This window comes from Gadus morhua, chromosome 15 (genome assembly GCF_902167405.1).
Source record: "Gadus morhua chromosome 15, gadMor3.0, whole genome shotgun sequence".
In the NCBI taxonomy this organism is placed as follows: Eukaryota; Metazoa; Chordata; class Actinopteri; order Gadiformes; family Gadidae; genus Gadus; species Gadus morhua.
The window spans coordinates 20,003,652-20,021,151 of NC_044062.1; the positions used below are offsets into that span (position 1 = coordinate 20,003,652).

General features: G+C 47.0%; 1 protein-coding gene across 3 annotated transcripts; it reads right to left on the reverse strand.

The window, feature by feature from the left end:
- Positions 1 to 1,997: 1,997 nt before the first annotated feature.
- Positions 1,998 to 13,713, reverse strand: zbtb18 (zinc finger and BTB domain containing 18). Of its 3 annotated transcripts, none has more exons than XM_030379290.1 (2): positions 13,030 to 13,713; positions 1,998 to 7,261 (listed from the first exon to the last, which is right to left on the reverse strand). In XM_030379290.1, exon 2 carries the CDS (start codon positions 7,242 to 7,244, stop codon positions 5,577 to 5,579), a length of 1,668 nt encoding a protein of 555 aa, XP_030235150.1. In that variant the 5' UTR covers positions 7,245 to 7,261; positions 13,030 to 13,713; the 3' UTR covers positions 1,998 to 5,576. The 3 variants fall into 3 exon arrangements, with proteins under 3 accessions (XP_030235150.1, XP_030235149.1, XP_030235151.1); XM_030379289.1 differs by lacking the exon at positions 13,030 to 13,713 and adding an exon at positions 10,444 to 10,724; XM_030379291.1 differs by lacking the exon at positions 13,030 to 13,713 and adding an exon at positions 8,826 to 8,961.
- Between the last annotated feature and the right edge of the window lie 3,787 nt (positions 13,714 to 17,500).

The window sequence follows — 17,500 nt, forward strand, 5'->3', positions numbered from 1 at the left end:
TGCCTGCTGGCGGGCCGCTGGTTGCCTGCCTTCTGTTTCTCTCTCTCTCCGCTGCGAGGGACGGACAAAGGAGCTCTTTTTAAACACGCAGACAATCCTCCTCGATTACTCGGACCTACACACAAACCGGCGGCCGCGGCCCCCGCACACGCACACGCACACACACACACGCACACACACGCACACACACACACACACACACACGCACACATGCACTTGTCGCTTCCACCCCCACAGTGGATCGGTGGATCGTTAGGATCTTATTCAGGGAATCAACAAGTCCATTAAATAGCCTGTACCCTGATCTCACTTGTTGGTTTATTAACCTGAAGGTTTCGACTGCATGTGTTGAACTCAGTTCAGGCTATAGTAGGATCCTAAATCCGGCTATTCAGAGGAAAGAAAACGGAAGAAAAAAGTCCTAAAGTCCTTCTTCTTCTAAGCATGTTGACACCCCCCCCCCCCCCCCCCCCCCCCCCCCCCCCCCCCCCCCCCCCCCCCCCCCCCCGGCTCTTGTTGCCTCCACTCCCTGTTGCCCCCCACCCATCTCTCTCTCTCTCTCTCTCTCTCTCTCTCTCTCTCTCTCTCTCTCTCTCTCTCTCTGTGTCAGCTTGGCAGAGGGCTCCTGCGTACCTCACGCTAGCAGTGTGGAGTGCAGGGGCCGGGGCCCCCAGACAGGGGCCCAGGCTGGTCTCAGCCTCCCAGCGTGTGGAGCTGGCCCGCCTTGGGCACGGCCAAATGGTTCTGCAGCTGCCCCTTTGTCCCGCTTCCTTAAGTAAACAAAGGACAGAAACAAATTAATGACCTACATTCACACAGCAGAACCTCGCACGGCCTCCTCCAGCGCCTAGTGCGAAACACAGAGCAGGAGACAGAGGCCGAGAGACAGACCGAGGGGGAGAGAGGGAGAGAGGGAGAGAGCTTCTGCAAGCAGATGTTAGGAACTGCAGTGTGCAATTAATGACCGGGGATCGACGGCGCTCCGGTTATCAAGGGACGGCTCTCAGAACGGACGGCTGGTTGGAAGAGGGACATGGAAGAGTGTTGTATTACTATAACAGCTGTAATCAGGAATAGTCATTATATTTCATGACCATGTAAAAAAAAAAAATTCAAAGATTATAATGACTATGGTTTATGAATAATCCTCAAATGTAAATGAGTGAAACGTGTGTGTTTTGAGGATGATCTATAGGTTAGGGACACCCCTGAAGGTGTCGGCTCCGGATTGGCTGTACCAAATGAGCCGGTAAAGCCGTCTCTCTAAATTGATTTTGGAGTGGCGACCTTTGCGGACCTCCTCCTCCGGACCGTCTCAGCGCTGGCGTTACGCGCCGTCTGCGAACAATAATGTCTTGCAGATTAGGGCGTGCGGCTGATTCCGTGTGTCGAGGGGTGGGGGCGGGGGGGTCTTACTGCTGACCATCTGTAGCGGGTGGCCTGATATCCACACTGTTCCTTGGCTTCCCAGAGACATCTGTAAGGGCAGCTTTACTGACCAGTGAGACATTAGCTAAAGCTGATTTATTTTGCTGGAAAACAGCACTTGAGGAGCTTTGGCATGGGGTTGGCTGTGTGTGTGTGTGTGTGTGTGGCTGTGTGTGTATGTGTGTGTATGTGTGTATGTGTGTGTGTGTGTGTGTGTGTGTGTGTGTGTGTGTGTGTGTGTGTGTGTGTGTGTGTGTGTGTGTGTGTGTGTGTGTGCGTTAGTCGGTGTGGGTATGTATGTGTGTGTAGGGGTTAGTTCTCTGCAATCTGCTGCACATTTTGTCCAGGTCCAGCTCATGCCTCAGCCGATGCAGCAGCCAGCATCATACATGCTGGTAGCTCCACAGACTGGCCGTGCTGCTCCCATGGATCTAGAACACACCTACTCCCTGAGGGCAACATGTCCATTAAGGACTGATGCTGCACTGGTGCATTGGCTAGAGAATCAACTTAAAACATGTACTTATACTGTTGACCGTTGATTGAAAAAACATCCACAGATTCAGAGGTTGAATTTCAAGATTCTTATAATTTATTGCAGTTGGTACACAATTTAGAAATGTCAACAACAGCACGCCAAAAAAATTACAAAACTAAACACCATTAGAATTCACTCCCCTTGAGAGAAAAACAAAACCAAACCAACTATGATTGTCAAAGCTAAAATGACTACATTGTTTAAGAAAGAACATAAAAGCAAAGAAAATCAAATCTCAAGGAAGAGCAAATATATTTAAATCAAAATCTGCTTCTTTGCCCCCCCCACCTCCTCCCCAGACAGCGATTGTCCTTCTGAAAGAGATGTATTCACCTCCCCCCCCTCCCCTTCATAACCTTGTCTACATTTGAACATTGACTGATTTAACTCTTCTCATACAGCTTGCTAAATATCTCGCCCGTGAGTTTTCAAGTAAGCACAGCGAAGATGTGAAGCCGGTTGGTCGAGCACAACGACAGCCATCCCATAATCCCACACCGATACATCGTCCTGGACTACAGCAGGTTAAGGCGGTCAAGTATACACCCAGAGGAAACGAACGGAGCTAAAAGAAGAAACCCAGGGGGATAAACGACATGTGGAGGGGAACGCAGGCAGGGACCTCGTTGCCAGTGAAGATGACACGCTTGGAGCGAAAGACACAAACAAAACCAAAAACAAAAAGTTGTTTGTTGAAGAGGCGTCGCCAGCCATGGTGAGCCCCCACCGTCCCCCCCGCTGATAACTGATAGGGGGGGCACACACAACTCTGCACACATGCCCACTGCAAGTTACACACACACACACACAAGATACGTCCACCCACGAACACAGCGATGGTGGGTCTGGATAGGGTGTCCGCATCAGAAATACAGTGCGTTGAATTTCATCATATTCTCAAGACTAAATTTAAATGTGATTGCACCATAATGTCAATTATTATAAAATAGAAATGTTAACAAACTGCACACTGTTGTGAGCCCAGATCTGTAACATTAAAATGCAGCAAAAATAGAAAATATAACATAATGTTTTCTTATTATCAGAAAATGACGTCTGACAAAAGTATAAATCCCCATTTAGTTCATTAGGATTCCAAACAAGTCTTTTTCAGTGCTATACAGTATCACATATGTGAATAGCATTACGTTTTTTAAATAAAGGCATCTTTTATTTATAAATTATTTAAAAAAAAGAAAAAAAACTGAAATTTAACTCTAAAGGTGCCATCAGGCAAGCCAATTGTGTATAATCCCAAATGAAGGATACTTTCAGTAGCAAATATGCACACGCATTAACAGACACAGACACAGACGTCGTTGTGGAACTAGTTCTCATACCCCTTCTTCAAGTGTGTATTTCACCGTGCTGTAGCACAACATCGTCTCTAAATGATACGCTGAGAAAATAATAATAAATAAATAAAACAACACCTTAACCCTTCAACTTGCAGCAGGACAGTACAAAACATGGCTGTTCCTCATCGCTCTCCTTCTCTCCCTCTCTCTCCTCAGCTCTTCTCTACCTCTCTCGCCCCCGCCTCGGCCCCAGACCAGTGTGAGTCACATTCGAGAGGACAGGGCAATAAGTGTCGTAGGGACAAGGCTGAAATCGAGGAGTTAGCCTGACCGAGCCTAGTGCTGGAGAGGAGAGCGGCACAGATGGGAAGCAATGGCACGCACATGCACACACAGACTCACACACACACACACACACACACACACACACACACACTGCAGCAGATAGAGCGAGCGGTGGTAGAGGAGAAGCTGTGGGGACGGAGCTATTCAGTAGGTTAAGTGGACTAGAAATAAACTAGTCACGAGAACGGACGCACAATCGCTCCCCCCAACACGCACTCTCTCAAACACGCACACACAGACACGCACACACACACACACACACACACACACACAGTCATAGCAGGGAGATTAGTGCATCAACACGCTGCTTTCTCTCCACCTGAACCATGGGAAAACCTGCCGGAACATTCTTCCAGTGGTCCGCCGGTGACCCCCCACAGCGGACCAGGAGCACCCCCCCTCCGCCCCCCTCTCCACTGTCCCCCTCTGCCTCCGACCCCGTCCAGGAAAAGCAACTGACAAACGGTCCAATGTATCACACTAAATTAAATATAAATGATATTTCATGCGTTTGTCCATATCCGTGGGCACAATATTCAACAGCTGTTCAACAGACCACACCCTGGAGTAGTATTCACAAAGGAACCGAAAGAGAAAGAAAGTCTGTCGTCAATTATTTGATCAATTACAATGTGTACAGTAATACAGCAAATTCACATTTTTCCCCAAAAATATACAGGTATGGACGTCATGCAACAACAGCAGGTCCACTTTAAAAATTTGAAATACTAATAATAATTAGAACATTAATGGTAAAAAATAAAATAACAATATGTTGTAAAACAATAGCGCAACAATGTACACCCAACTTAAATTAAATACCTTTTTCGACAAGAAGATTTTTTTTAAAGACTGCCATCTAGATTTAAGAAAAGAATCTATAACAATAATAACAACAATAATAATATTAATAATTTGTAAAGGTCTTTTTCGTTTTTAGAAAATACTTCAAATTGATTGGAAGTAAAAAAAGAGGCTGTGCATTGCATGAGTGCCATTTGTATGACAGTTAGCCTTCCCTCATACACACACACACAAGCATGTGTACACACACACACACACACACACACACACACACACACACACACACACACACACACACACACACACACACACACACACACACACACACACACACACACACACACACACACACACACGCACACACAGCAAAGAGCTTAACTTGAGATACCTGGAGTGCATCGCAAAAAACCCTCCATAATAATAATAATAATAATAAACATAAAACATAATAATAATGATAATAATAATAATAATAATATTAACACACACTAACACACTCACACAACATGCCGACTTGCATGCATGTCAGGTGAACTTTTGCCTGAATAACAGTGTCTCTCAAAAACACCCAGCCTCACACACGCAGCCACACACACACACGTCCAAGAGGTCCTGTGTGCGTGGTGTAGATGGAGGTGATAGTCACTGTACCCGTTTGGTATTTTGTAATTGTTGGATGTTTTTCACTTCAGTGTGTTTTGACCTCAACTAGCCAGTGTTGTGATTTAACACAGGCACACACACACGCATTCACACACGCAGACACACACACACACACACACACACACACACACACTGTGAAACATTTAACAGCAGGTGGCTCTGTTGTCGACCCACATTTTAAACACAGTATTTAAAAAAAAATCTCAGCAAACAGAATCAATAAAATAAAATAAACTGGGTGAATAAAATAGCATAAGACAAAATGACCCACAGACAAACCAAAAATGAAATCAGTAGTAACATTATCATGTGCTATTAAAGTGCAATTGAATGAGATCTGCGACGTACAAGAAACGAGAGTGATTTTAACGCCGAAACAACCACCACCTTACCATCTCCCCCTGACTTCTCTCTTTCAAACTGCCTTTTTTCCCTTCCTCCCATCCTTCCTCCCCTCTCTCTTTCTCATACCTCCCCTGCCCTCCCGCCCGCCAGTGTCTCTACTTCCACAGTTCCTGGGAGCTGTCCTCTATGGCCCAGTCCCTGACGTTGGGCAGAGCCAGGGGCTCGCTCTTCACCGACAGCGAGTTGACCAGCTCGCAGTGGAACTTGCGGATGTGCCGGTACAGGTCGCCCGACTGCGTGAAGCGCCGCTCGCACCACTTGCACGCGTGCGGCTTCTCCCGCGTGTGCACCACGGCGTGCCGGCTGAGGTTGTGCGAGTACTGGAAGCTCTTGCCGCACGTGGTGCACGTGTATGGCTTCTCGCCCGAGTGCGTCCGCTCGTGCCTCTTCAGCGTGTACATGCAGGAGAAGGTCTTGCCGCAGATGGAGCACGTGGGCACGTTGACGTCGCCGGCGGGCTTGGCGCGGATGCCCTCCTGCTCGCGGAAGTGCGAGCTGAGGTGGATCTGCAGGATGTGCGGCGAGGGGAACACCTTGTTGCACAGCGGGCACATGAAGATCTGCGCGTGGTGCGGCGCCGACAGCATGTTGGACACGTAGGGCAGCAGGGTGCTGTCCATGCCGGCCGCCTCGGCATGCTGGGAGCGCTCGCTCTCTGCCCCCAGCATGTCCCCGTTGTCCCCCGGGGCCTTCTCCTTCTCCAGCTCCGTGGCCAGCGAGGCCTCGCGCAGGGCCGACAGGTGGGCCTCCAGGCCCAGCCGGCGCTGGGCCGACAGGGGCCCGGTGACCCCGTGGTGGCCCAGGCCCCCGTTGGCGTTCGGCGCGGCGGCCTTGGCGACGCCGCTGTGCTCCATCTCGTAGACGCCGCGCTCCTCCTCCTCCTCCGACGCCACGCCCCTCTCGATCTTCACCCTCACGCCCAGCGTGCCGTCGGGCCCCGACGCCCCGCTCAGGAACGACGGGTGCAGGAGGCTACCGTGGTGGCCCCCGGCGACGGGCTTGACCGACAGGTCCAGGACGCAGTCGGCCGCGTCGCTCGACACCTTCCTGCCCCGGCGGGCGACGCGGGAGCCGGCCGAGCGCTGGGAGCGCTGGGACCTCTGGGAGAGCGAGCTGCTGGGGCTGCCGGCCGGGGAGAGGAGCTTCCCCCGGTCCCCCGCCGCGCCCTCCGCCTCGCCCTGCCGGGGGCTGGCCGTGCCGAGCGGCGTGCCCGCCCTCTCGGCGGCGGGCATCCTCAGCCACAGGGCGGCCGCCGCCTCCGGCTTCTCCTCGTCGTCCTCGTCGCTGGGCAGCAGGTCGGCGGTGGCAGGCCGGCCCGGCGAGGCGTCCGAGGCGCTGTCCGCCTTGTCCGAGCCGCTGGAGGCCGCCTCGTCCTCGGGCCGCGCCACGTCCGCCTCCACGCCCTTGCGCTTCAGCCGCTTCTTGCACACCTTGACGATGTCGTACATGTGCAGGTAGCTGGCGGCGGCCAGCACGTCCTCCACGGGCAGCGCCTGGAACTGCAGCTTGCCCTCGTACATGAACTCCAGCAGCAGGGCAAAGGCGGGCGCCGTGACGATGTCGCTGTTGAGGTGCACCACGTCCCGCTTGTCCAGCTGGTCCTTGTAGAAGAGGTGGAAGTACATGCTGCAGGAGGCCAGCACGGCCCGGTGGGCGCGGAACTGGGCGTCGCCCACCAGCACGGTGGAGTCGCACAGGAAGCCCTGGTGGCGCTGCTCACTCAGACACTGGAGCAAGTGTCTGCTGTGGTCTGGAAACTCCATCCTGCCGTCCTCATAACCTGCGGAGACACGGGGAGAGGCACGGGGGGTCAGAGGTCAGGTTGTTTAGAGGATGGAACATGCCATCCACGCGGCGATAGCTTCTCATCCAGAGGGAAAATATAGAAGGTATGCAAGTGCAATACCCAGACAGGGAGAGAGACATGAAAGAAAGGAAGAAAACTCCCAATTATTCTGGCCCGGTGTGTATCAGCTCCACGGTTTGTTTCTGTTTCATCAAAAAGACGATGAGAACAGGGTATAATAAATGAAATATGAACATTTCTAACTGCATTTTTTACTTTATACTGCAGTCCCCTGAAATTATATTTTTGGGCTTGGTAGAAAGTGCTTAATTTTGAGTCTCAGAGATAGTTGGGGAGGAGATAAGATAAAGAGAAGGACGATATTTTTATGCTATCTATTTACTAGTCTGGTATCTTAAATCTCTATAATATGTGAACAATTTCAATGTATTCATATATAAATACACATACATATATAAATATGTAAAAGAAAGAATAGGATTCATATTTGCTCAATAATTGTAAAGATAAAGCATATTTCTGTAATTCACTATAATAATAATAATAATAATAATAATACTTGTTTTCTTTCTTCCTCTTGCGGATTAGAAACCAGAAAGCAACAAGTGGAAATATAACACCTTACAGGTGTAAATCACACGTATGTATATCTCCTCAGAGACATGCAGACATTCTACATTTTTGCATTCCCATTTCACAAAGCGGTGTGCCATTTACCGCACAAAGAAATGGTTTTGTATAAAGCATAACGAAGTTAAACATTACAACCACATTAATGTTAAATAATAATATTAAAATCTTACTAAAACACCATAATGAACCACGAATGACCCTTTCAATCTATGCCAGTCTATCTCTCTCTATCTAGATCTCTCTCTATATTTATGCATCTCTCTCCATCTAAATCTCTCTCCGTCTCATCTCTCCACCTCCTCTGCCTCCACTTCTGGATTGTAACCTCTCCTACGCTGGCCTGGGTATTTTTATTAACCCACTTTGGCCTGTCCTGGCCCCTTTAGGTAACCGGCTTTCAGCTGCGCACACTGTCCTCCGCACGTTCACCGGCGCACACAAACGGCTGCCTTCCTAACTACCAGCACACCTCCACACAGTCTAAGTCGGGGAAGGGAAGGAGTGAAAGCTGGTGTTTCAAAATAGCCCAGGTTTAAAACCGGTCCAACACAAGACGCCCCTGCACAACCCTGCAGCTGCCGAGCACAAACCAGGAGAAAGACATGAGTGACCCCACTCGCTCACACACACACAGGCACGTACACGTACACGTACACAGTACACACACACGCACACACACACCCGCACAAACACTGGGCATCCACACAATAATACGTAATGAGTTTTCTACCGACAGAAAACACAAACGCCATTTCAAAAACAAAAGAGTGGGGTAATGAGTGTGTTGTCTTTTTTTAAGGGTATTTAATGGGAAAAGTCCCACCTGTTAACCAAGTGAATGTATCCTGGTCTGGAAAACAGAGTGTCCTTCTCCACACACTGTTAACACAAGCAATTAAATCACCTCATTTGAATGAGTCCAAAGTATTCCATGTGTGTGCGTCTGTTCCTACTTGCGAGTGTGCGTGCGTGTGTGTGTGTGTCTGAGCGCTCACTCGCCCGGGTTCATACTCCCCCTAATGAGGGGGCTTACAGAGACAAGGGTGAACCCCCCCCTCCACCCCTCTTAAGCCAAGCGCCCCCCCCCATACACACACACACAACAAAACCCCTCCTCACCGCCACCGCCCCCTGCGCCCGGCCCTTTAATTTGAATCGTTCAAGAAGTACCCTGCACATCCACCATGCTGTAGTTGTAGCTGTCCCCATTCACCCCCCCCCCCCCCCCCGCCCCCCCCCCCCCCCGCCCAGTCACCTCCAGACACCAGTGCGGAGAAGAGAAGAAGATTTACAATACAATCACTGTAAGTGCCTTGCTCGTCACAGCATCAATCCTAATCCTTAAAGATGGCTAAAAATAAAGACTAGCCGGTGGAGCTAGTCTTGGAGAAGCTGGGTGCGCTCTGTGTGTGTGTGTGTGTGTGTGTGTGTGTGTGTGTGTGTGTGTGTGTGTGTGTGTGTGTGTGTGTGTGTGTGTGTGTGTGTGTGTGTGTGTGTGTGTGTGTGTGTGTGTGTGTCGGTCGGTCGGTCGGGAACGTGTGCGACCCGGTGTGCAGCCCAGGAGAATCTCGCCCTTCAACCTAGAAGAACCGGCAGTACAGGGCGCGGGTGAGGAAGAGGTTCGGGACGAGAGAGCCCAGCATCGAGAGGGAGAGAGAGGCTGGGGCGGCCGGACAGGCAGGCTTACCCACATCTGATCCAGCTGACGGGGGCCATATGGCAGCTGCTAGCCAGATAAAGAGATTAAGACTAGAAGGGAGTGCGATTACAGCTGTCTAGCCAATTCAGGCAGCTCAAATCTGCAACTTCTAAATTAGTCTCCTTTACTCCAGCTGACGCGGAGACGCACAAGAGGAAAGAATAAGGAAAAAGCCCACATAAATAAAAGGCTGATCTGGGTCTGCTGTCTGAGTTCTCATGTAATTCCACCATGGATAAGGTTGAACTGGATGGATACGTAAATGTGCGTGGCTTTTTTTGCTCGTTAAATAAAAATAGGTTGCTGTCCGATTTTTTAAAGGAAGTGTAAAATACATGAAAAACATAATAATTAGTGTAAAACATAATAAAAAAATTAACTTTTTTCTGATACTTTAAATAGTCTGTTTTGTCGAATAATCGTAAAGAATAAACAGCTGTACTAAAACAGAATTAAAATCGATTTCCTTGTTAAATTCTGTACTTTTAGTCAAACAACACAAAGCGTAAAATAGCAAAAAGCCCTGCCAATGATGACAAATTAAACAGAACTCAGCAATTCCTCCAGTAATTAAACAAACCACACCATTATATATCGGCACGCAGTGCCCAACAATGCCTCACTACGACACTACAACAACCTTGTCCACGCACACATGTACACACACACACACACACACAGATACACAAACACACAGACGGGCATTAGGAAAACACTTCCTAAAACTGAAACTCTAGTATAACTCTACTCCCCCTGTGTATTCACTTGCCTATCGTAGCCACAAAGTAAACAGACACACAAAGAGCAACACAAGCAACAGTACCTGCAGCAGTATGCATCAACTTGATTAAGTCCACTGTAGCCGAATAGTTGAACTCCAGGGCTGGGGATAGCTGTATCTCTCTAGCTCTCGCTCTCCTGCTCTCTCGCTCTCTCTATTGGTCTTGCCCTTTCTCTCTCTCTCTCTCTGAATCAATGAGCGGGTAAAAGAGGAGAGGACAAGAGGGAGGCAGGAGGGACAAAAATGCGCTGTTCAAACTGCGAGGGACAGATGCAAAGTGGAGGAGATGTTGGAGGGGGAGCAAATACCACCTCCCTCCCTCCCTCCACCTCCCCCCCCCTCCTCCTCCTCCTCCTCCTACTACTACTCCTAACTGGCTGATCATCAGCCCCACACACACACACATGGCAAAGACACACCGCACTAACTCTCCCAGGCTGCCACTGAGGCTCACAATAAAAGACTGGGGAGGGGTGGTGTGTGTGTGTGTGTGTGTGTGTGTGTGTGTGTGTGTGTGTGTGTGTGTGTGTGTGTGTGTGTGTGTGTGTGTGTGTGTGTGTGTGTGTGTGTGTGTGTGTGTGTGCTGGGGAGGGGGGGGGCGGTGGCAGCCTGTCAGCTGCTCTGACATCATCCTCAGATGGAGATGCTACCTCCAGCTGTGCTCTTTCTACAGCCATATGCTGCCTCCTCTACAGTCCAGCCACCAGGCTCCACTTTCAGTCTACCACCACCACGACCACCACACAACTTTGTCTCTCGCCGCTCACTTTACATTATTTTCTCTCGCACGGAAAAGAGGGGTGCTCAAAGAAGTGCAAGGCTGAATATTTACAACATGTGAAAATTAATTGAAAAATGCCACCACTGACTAGCAGCTCTCTCCATTTGGCTCATGAAATAATAGTTTTGTCGGTCGGCTAAACCACTTCCATATATTTAAATAGAGTCCACCTTTTTCTATGTCCCTCGCTCCTTCCAGGGGCCATAAACAAAGACCAACACCAACATGTTCAACTGACAGAAGCACGCAGCTGATATTGTTTTCCCCTCTTAACGGTCGGCTGACCTCCCCACCCTGTTTAGGGTCCTGCTCCACGACCCTTTGGACAGAGAAATTAATATAGAAACAATGGGGGAAAATCCTACTCAACCCATGAGAGAAATCGGAAACAAAAGATGTACAAGCCCTTAATTGCCCATACTAAAATGCAGTCTTTCTCTTAAAATGACAAGGGGGAATATGAACCTACAAGTGTGTGTGGAAAAACCAAAGGTTACAGCCTCAGTTCATGTTTTAAAACGCTCTGAGATTGAGATCTAATTATTTTAATAGGAAAAGCATAGATGATTTTAAAGCAAAAAGGTAATTACATAAATAAATTTCAAGCGGAAAAGATATGAATGATATATATAAAATGAAACATAAATAGTCAACGTCCAAGTTTTAATGAACACATGTATTTCTGCTTTAATTACTAGAGAACATTTGAACTTGATGAACTGTATAGATTCACAGGTTATTTTAGTTGTTTTAGGATTGACAGAACCAGTGACTTCATGGTAATAACCAGACTACAGAGTGACTGGCTGTATAGAGTGTGTGGCTAGTTGTTTTAAGGATTGACAGAACCAGTGACTTGACGGTAATAAGCAGGCTGTAGACTGGCTGGCTGTATCTGTGTGACTAGTTGTTTAAAGGATCGACAGAAACAGTGACTTAATGATAATAACCAGGATGTAGACTGAATGGCTGTAGACTGTCTGTGACTGGTGGTGGTGGGAGAACCACTCTAGTCAGCGCAACAGCATTGCAACCTCTGCACAATTCATTACCTATTAGACATCCTCTCTACTTTGAGATGTCTCCGGTGTCCCTTATAGTGACATGGGTTGAATAAAGCAGCCAAATGCCAATAGGTAATCGTAAGGTCAATATTATAACCTAGTTATACATCATCTATAACTTTATTAGACGCAATCATTCATAACAACTGTCTGTAACCTTTGTCCAGAAAAGGAAAACCTAGTCAACAAACACAGCCCATCTGGAGGGACTAGAATGAATAGATGTGTGAATATGTTCCCCTTACTAAATAACAACACAAGAGTATGGAAGAACACCGGCCAATACAACAAATAAACTAACCACACACACGCACGCACACGCACACGGGCACACACACACACACACACACACACGCACACACGCACGCACACACGCACACACGCGCACACACACACACACACACACACACACACACACACACACACACACACACACACACACACACACACACACACACACACACACACACACACACACACACACACGTTGACCCACGCAGCTAGCTATAGCTGACGAGAGCTAACAAAAAAGTAAAGCCATAAGTGTGGATTATGAAGCTATCTGGAGTTGCAAAGAGGGCCTGACAGCTGCTGAGGAGCCCTGAGTAACCCGGAGGAACCGGGAGGAAACCGGAGCAACCCTGACGAACCCTGACCAACATGGCAACTACTTGTGTGTGAAGACAACAGAGCATGCTAGGCAGCTTTAGCTACTTTCCACCCTCCGCAGCCCACCCTCTACTGAGCCTCCTCGGGTCGGACTCCGGCGGTACAGGCACTTACAGACAACCAGCTCCGACGTCTTTCTGCTTCCTCCTTCAAAGCTCTTCCTCTAGAGAAAAAAAAACTAGATGTACTTTGTACTCATTTCCATAACAAGCCGCCGAGGGAAGGACAGAAGCGGCGGGGAGAGAGCGGCGCTGGTCCGCCAGATGTTCCGAGCTGTTGCTACTCAACTCCGCCGACGAGGAAGCGGCTTGACGGGCAGAGCGACAGCCAATGGTGCCGGTGGAGAGGAAAGTGAAGGCAAATTGGAGCAGCCCTCGAACAGTCGAGAGGGAGGGATGTGTCTTCTCGACGTAGGTTGACACCAGGCAACAACAGCACAGAGTGAGAAGGCAGAAAAAAGGGCCAAGCCAACTGGTTGTACGAGTGCTGCGAGGCGGACTGGCGCAGCGGAGGAGCGCGGCGGACGCGCGGAGAGCGACGCGGTGCGCCTTGGGTACTGTAGTCAAGCCTGGAGACAGGGGGGAGGAGTAGGCTGGACAGGTGCACTACCTGGGGGAGGAAACCCGCTTCATCTGCGGAGAAAGGTTAGGGTTAGGGGACGGGATGACAAGCGGCAAGCACTGCACACGATAAAGAGAGTAAACGACATGAGAGTAACGCGACATGCAAGAAGCCCTGATATGTCAAGCTGTGGGGTCTAGGAGGAGTACATGGAGGTGGTGTTAGTTCTCCTTTTTTTTTTGTAAAATGCAATCCCTTTATTCAAATGTTCTCGTTTAAATGGGAATTGGTTTTATCGGCTCTAAATATTAACATCAGCAAGTCTACAATCCACGTCACACAATAGGCTCCTGGATTATCTCAGCCAGTTTTTTTTGGGCTGTTACATTCATAATTTCTTCTGCGAACAAGCAACAATTATATTTCGAAAAGAGGCTATAATTCCATTGATATTTACCAACATAAAGATTATCTAAATAAGTCCAAATATTAAATGATGATGGTCCCAAAAAACACGCACAGGCCTAATATTTGTCCACATGTTATCCAATATGCCACCTGTCATAATAAACAAAAAAGGAAAACAAGCACAAACAAAGAATTTTTAAATAATAAAGGCAGGCCTGTATGGCTATCTATGACACTAAGTTAGAGCTCAATACTAGTCCTGAATCCAGTTGTTGGAGAAAAGCACAGAGTATTTTGGTTTGAAAACATGAAAAGCAAGAAGTGCTGACATCCTGCCAAAACCTCCTATCGCCCCTCACCCCACCGACCCGCACAGAGCTCCAAGCATTTCTGGTTCCACAGGTTTTGCAATTGAAATACAACACTTGCAAATAGTTCAGACCCTCCTCTCCACCCCAAACAAACACAAAAGCGGGCCTATTTGCTCGTGAATATTGTCAATAAAGACCACGGAACAGGGCCATGTTCCTAAGCTATATACAGGCTATAACTAAGAATACCTATAGATATGTTGAATGTGATAAGGTAGGCTCAATATAGGCCAGGTTATGTTTATTCAGGGTCTAAAGAAATAAAAGCAAAATATTAAGCCTGGAGTCATTTTGTGAGCCATCTTTACTGCCTTAGGCCTACTGTGGCAATAAACACACTTCTTTAGATAGAGGACCCGGGACCTATAGGACCTAGGAACCAGGACCTAGGAACCAGGACCCAGGCATGCGTTTCTGAAACCCTCAAAAAGCCGCACAACTTGAGCATCCCCAAATTCGCCCTACTAAAGCAATTGGCGTAACTAATTGGTCGTTAGATAAACTGTGATCATGCTAGGTAATGAATTCCCCTGGTCCGATATCATAGCTGAAAGATGTGTTAAATGCTGATTAGTTAAGGGCCTTTATAGACAGAGCTGTATCTTTTTGCAGCCTCACCACTGGTTGGGCCAATATATTTGCCCCCTATTTTTACAAAAATCAATGTGGTCAACAGGAGCATTTTGTGTTCATGCAATGTAGGCTCATAGATGTGTTTGTTTTCTGATACCATATTCTTTGGTACCCAAAAATAAACCAACCCGGTGCAATTATAGGCTATGAGTGACTATCCCTCACAGCCCGGCACGTCCTTATGTAATGAAGCCGCAGGCTAGAAGGAAGCCTCAACAGAACAATTAAAATCGGTTCAATGCCTCTTTAAAGTTTGCCAATATTTCGATAAAGATTTTACAATCGCTAAGATCCATGAATTTATTATGCTGTTACAAATTTGCAATCATTCATTTTTTGTCATTTCCTTAACATGGTTTCTGTGGCAGGCTTCGTTCCCGCCTCTTGAGGTCACTGTAGATTCCGTGATGTAAATGCCATTGCTCTCGCGCTTCTTCATTATCTCCATGGTGGTCTCATATATAAATAATCTAAAATAAATATGTACCGGTGCATAATTATATAATAAATAATTTATCTGTCATAATATATTTTATTCATAATATATTCATATAGGCCTATACATACTCGGGGACCCTGTCAGGTGCTTCCAATTTAAATAATTCCTTGCAATTTTCAAGTTTGGTCATTTATTTGAATATTCATTGTTAAGCATTGTTTGGATCTCTGTGCAACTATTAAATTAGTTTAATGCAAATAATTAATGGGTAAGCCTAAATGTTACAAACTTTTATTTACATGACGTGATTTATATATTTATAATATCCGTAACGGTATGCCTAGGGTATTTAAATATAAAGAGAATCATTATAGTTCCACAGTAAATAAATGTTCTGTTGAAATATTTTAAGATACTGCCGCTTTACCATGCATTTTAGATTTTAATTCCAGTTAAATCTTTCATATGCCTATATATTTTCATGTGTTATAGCTAATAAGTCTGTTTGCACATTTTGATTAACTATCACAATTATTGTTGCTGATGGGAAATCCATTTCGCTCCTTAATTTGTCTGTACATCTGTTCATCTATCCACCATCCATCCCTCCTGCAATTCCTTTAGAATAAGCATACCATGAGCATAGGATGTTCTGTTCAATCATCATCCATCCATCCACCCATTAGTCTCAGGAGGCCTAAGTTGAGCATCCCTCCTAGTTGTGTATCATTTTCCTTACAAGGCAGAAAGCAGAGGAGAGAGCCATGATGATGTGGGCTGGCAGGCTAGCTAAGTGAGGGAGGGGGTGCAGGCAGATGTTTGATTCTCTGCCCTGAGCTTGATGAGTTTAAACCAGAATCCCAAAGCAGGAACACATAAACAGATAAGGATGCACAAAGAGAAAGGGAGAGAGAGAAAGGGAGAGAGAGAATGGGAGAGAGTGACAGAACACTGTAAATACCGCCCAACTTAATAATGATTATTGGCATGGACTGTTATTGGCTTTGCATACATCTCATAAGAGCCATAGCAGCAGACAATTCCCTGATGATATTATATTGTCAATATGAAAGACCTTATGTAACAGCACAGTAAATATAAAAGGTAGTTTTTCGAAAACAAATATACTTATGTTACCATAATGGACAGTGTACCCAAGAGTAGAAAAGTCCTGTGTTGTACATCTAACTGCTTCCATGAAAAATGTATAATTTGGAAAGGTTTATTGAGTGATTTACTATTTACATTATGCCAGCGATGAGTTTTTATGCAGAGAGAAAATATCTGTGCAGATTTATCCATCATCATTTGTTGGTTAGTTTGATGGTGAGTTTATTTCAACTCCAAGTGAATCTCAAAATATTGCAATGCTTGCATTTTAGGACATAAAGCCTTGTTGATCGTAAAAAGCAGCCCTCGAAGAACGTACATAGACGATGGGAGCTATGATTTGAGCAGACCGTTAAAGGATGTCCGTCCATATACTTTAACGATCTGATAATCTGGCCCAGTGTGGCTGCTGTTGTAGGCGGTCTGGAATGAAGCCATTTTGTAAAATATTCATGAACTATCAAATGGCAGCCCATCTGATTGGCTAGGGAACATCTGCTGTGTCTCTGTGCCTCTAGAGGTGCAGCATCTGTCCATTTGGGTAAGGATCGTGTGTTTTTGCTGCTCGCATGTGGGCATGCTTGTGTGTAAGTGTTAACGCATGTGCTTGGATGTATATGTGCTTATGGGTGCATCTGAGTACATGTGGTCTTCGCACAAAATGCATGTGTTGGAGAAATACATTCTTTTTTGTGCATGGGTCTGTGTGTGTCTGTGTGCACGCATGTGTATGCCTGTGTGTTACCGGGTGTGTGTGTGTGTGTTTGATTGTGGTGCGTGTTTGTGTATGCATTTGCGAATGTGTGTGCATGTGTCTGTTTGTGTGCGCATGTGTGTGTAAGACAGTGTCTCATGAGGCTAGACATCAGGAGAAACAACTGTGTATTTAACTTGTTTATCTCCAGATGGCGGAGGATCATTTCAAAAAATTAAAAAAAGAATCAGCCTGGGTTTCACCGAGATCTTAGGCTTGTCACTCAAGCGTTTCCCTCACTCAGAGCTCCTCGGCAGCTCTGGTGTGAAGCCTCGGTTTCTCATGTATCACAGGAAGCGTCTACCAGTC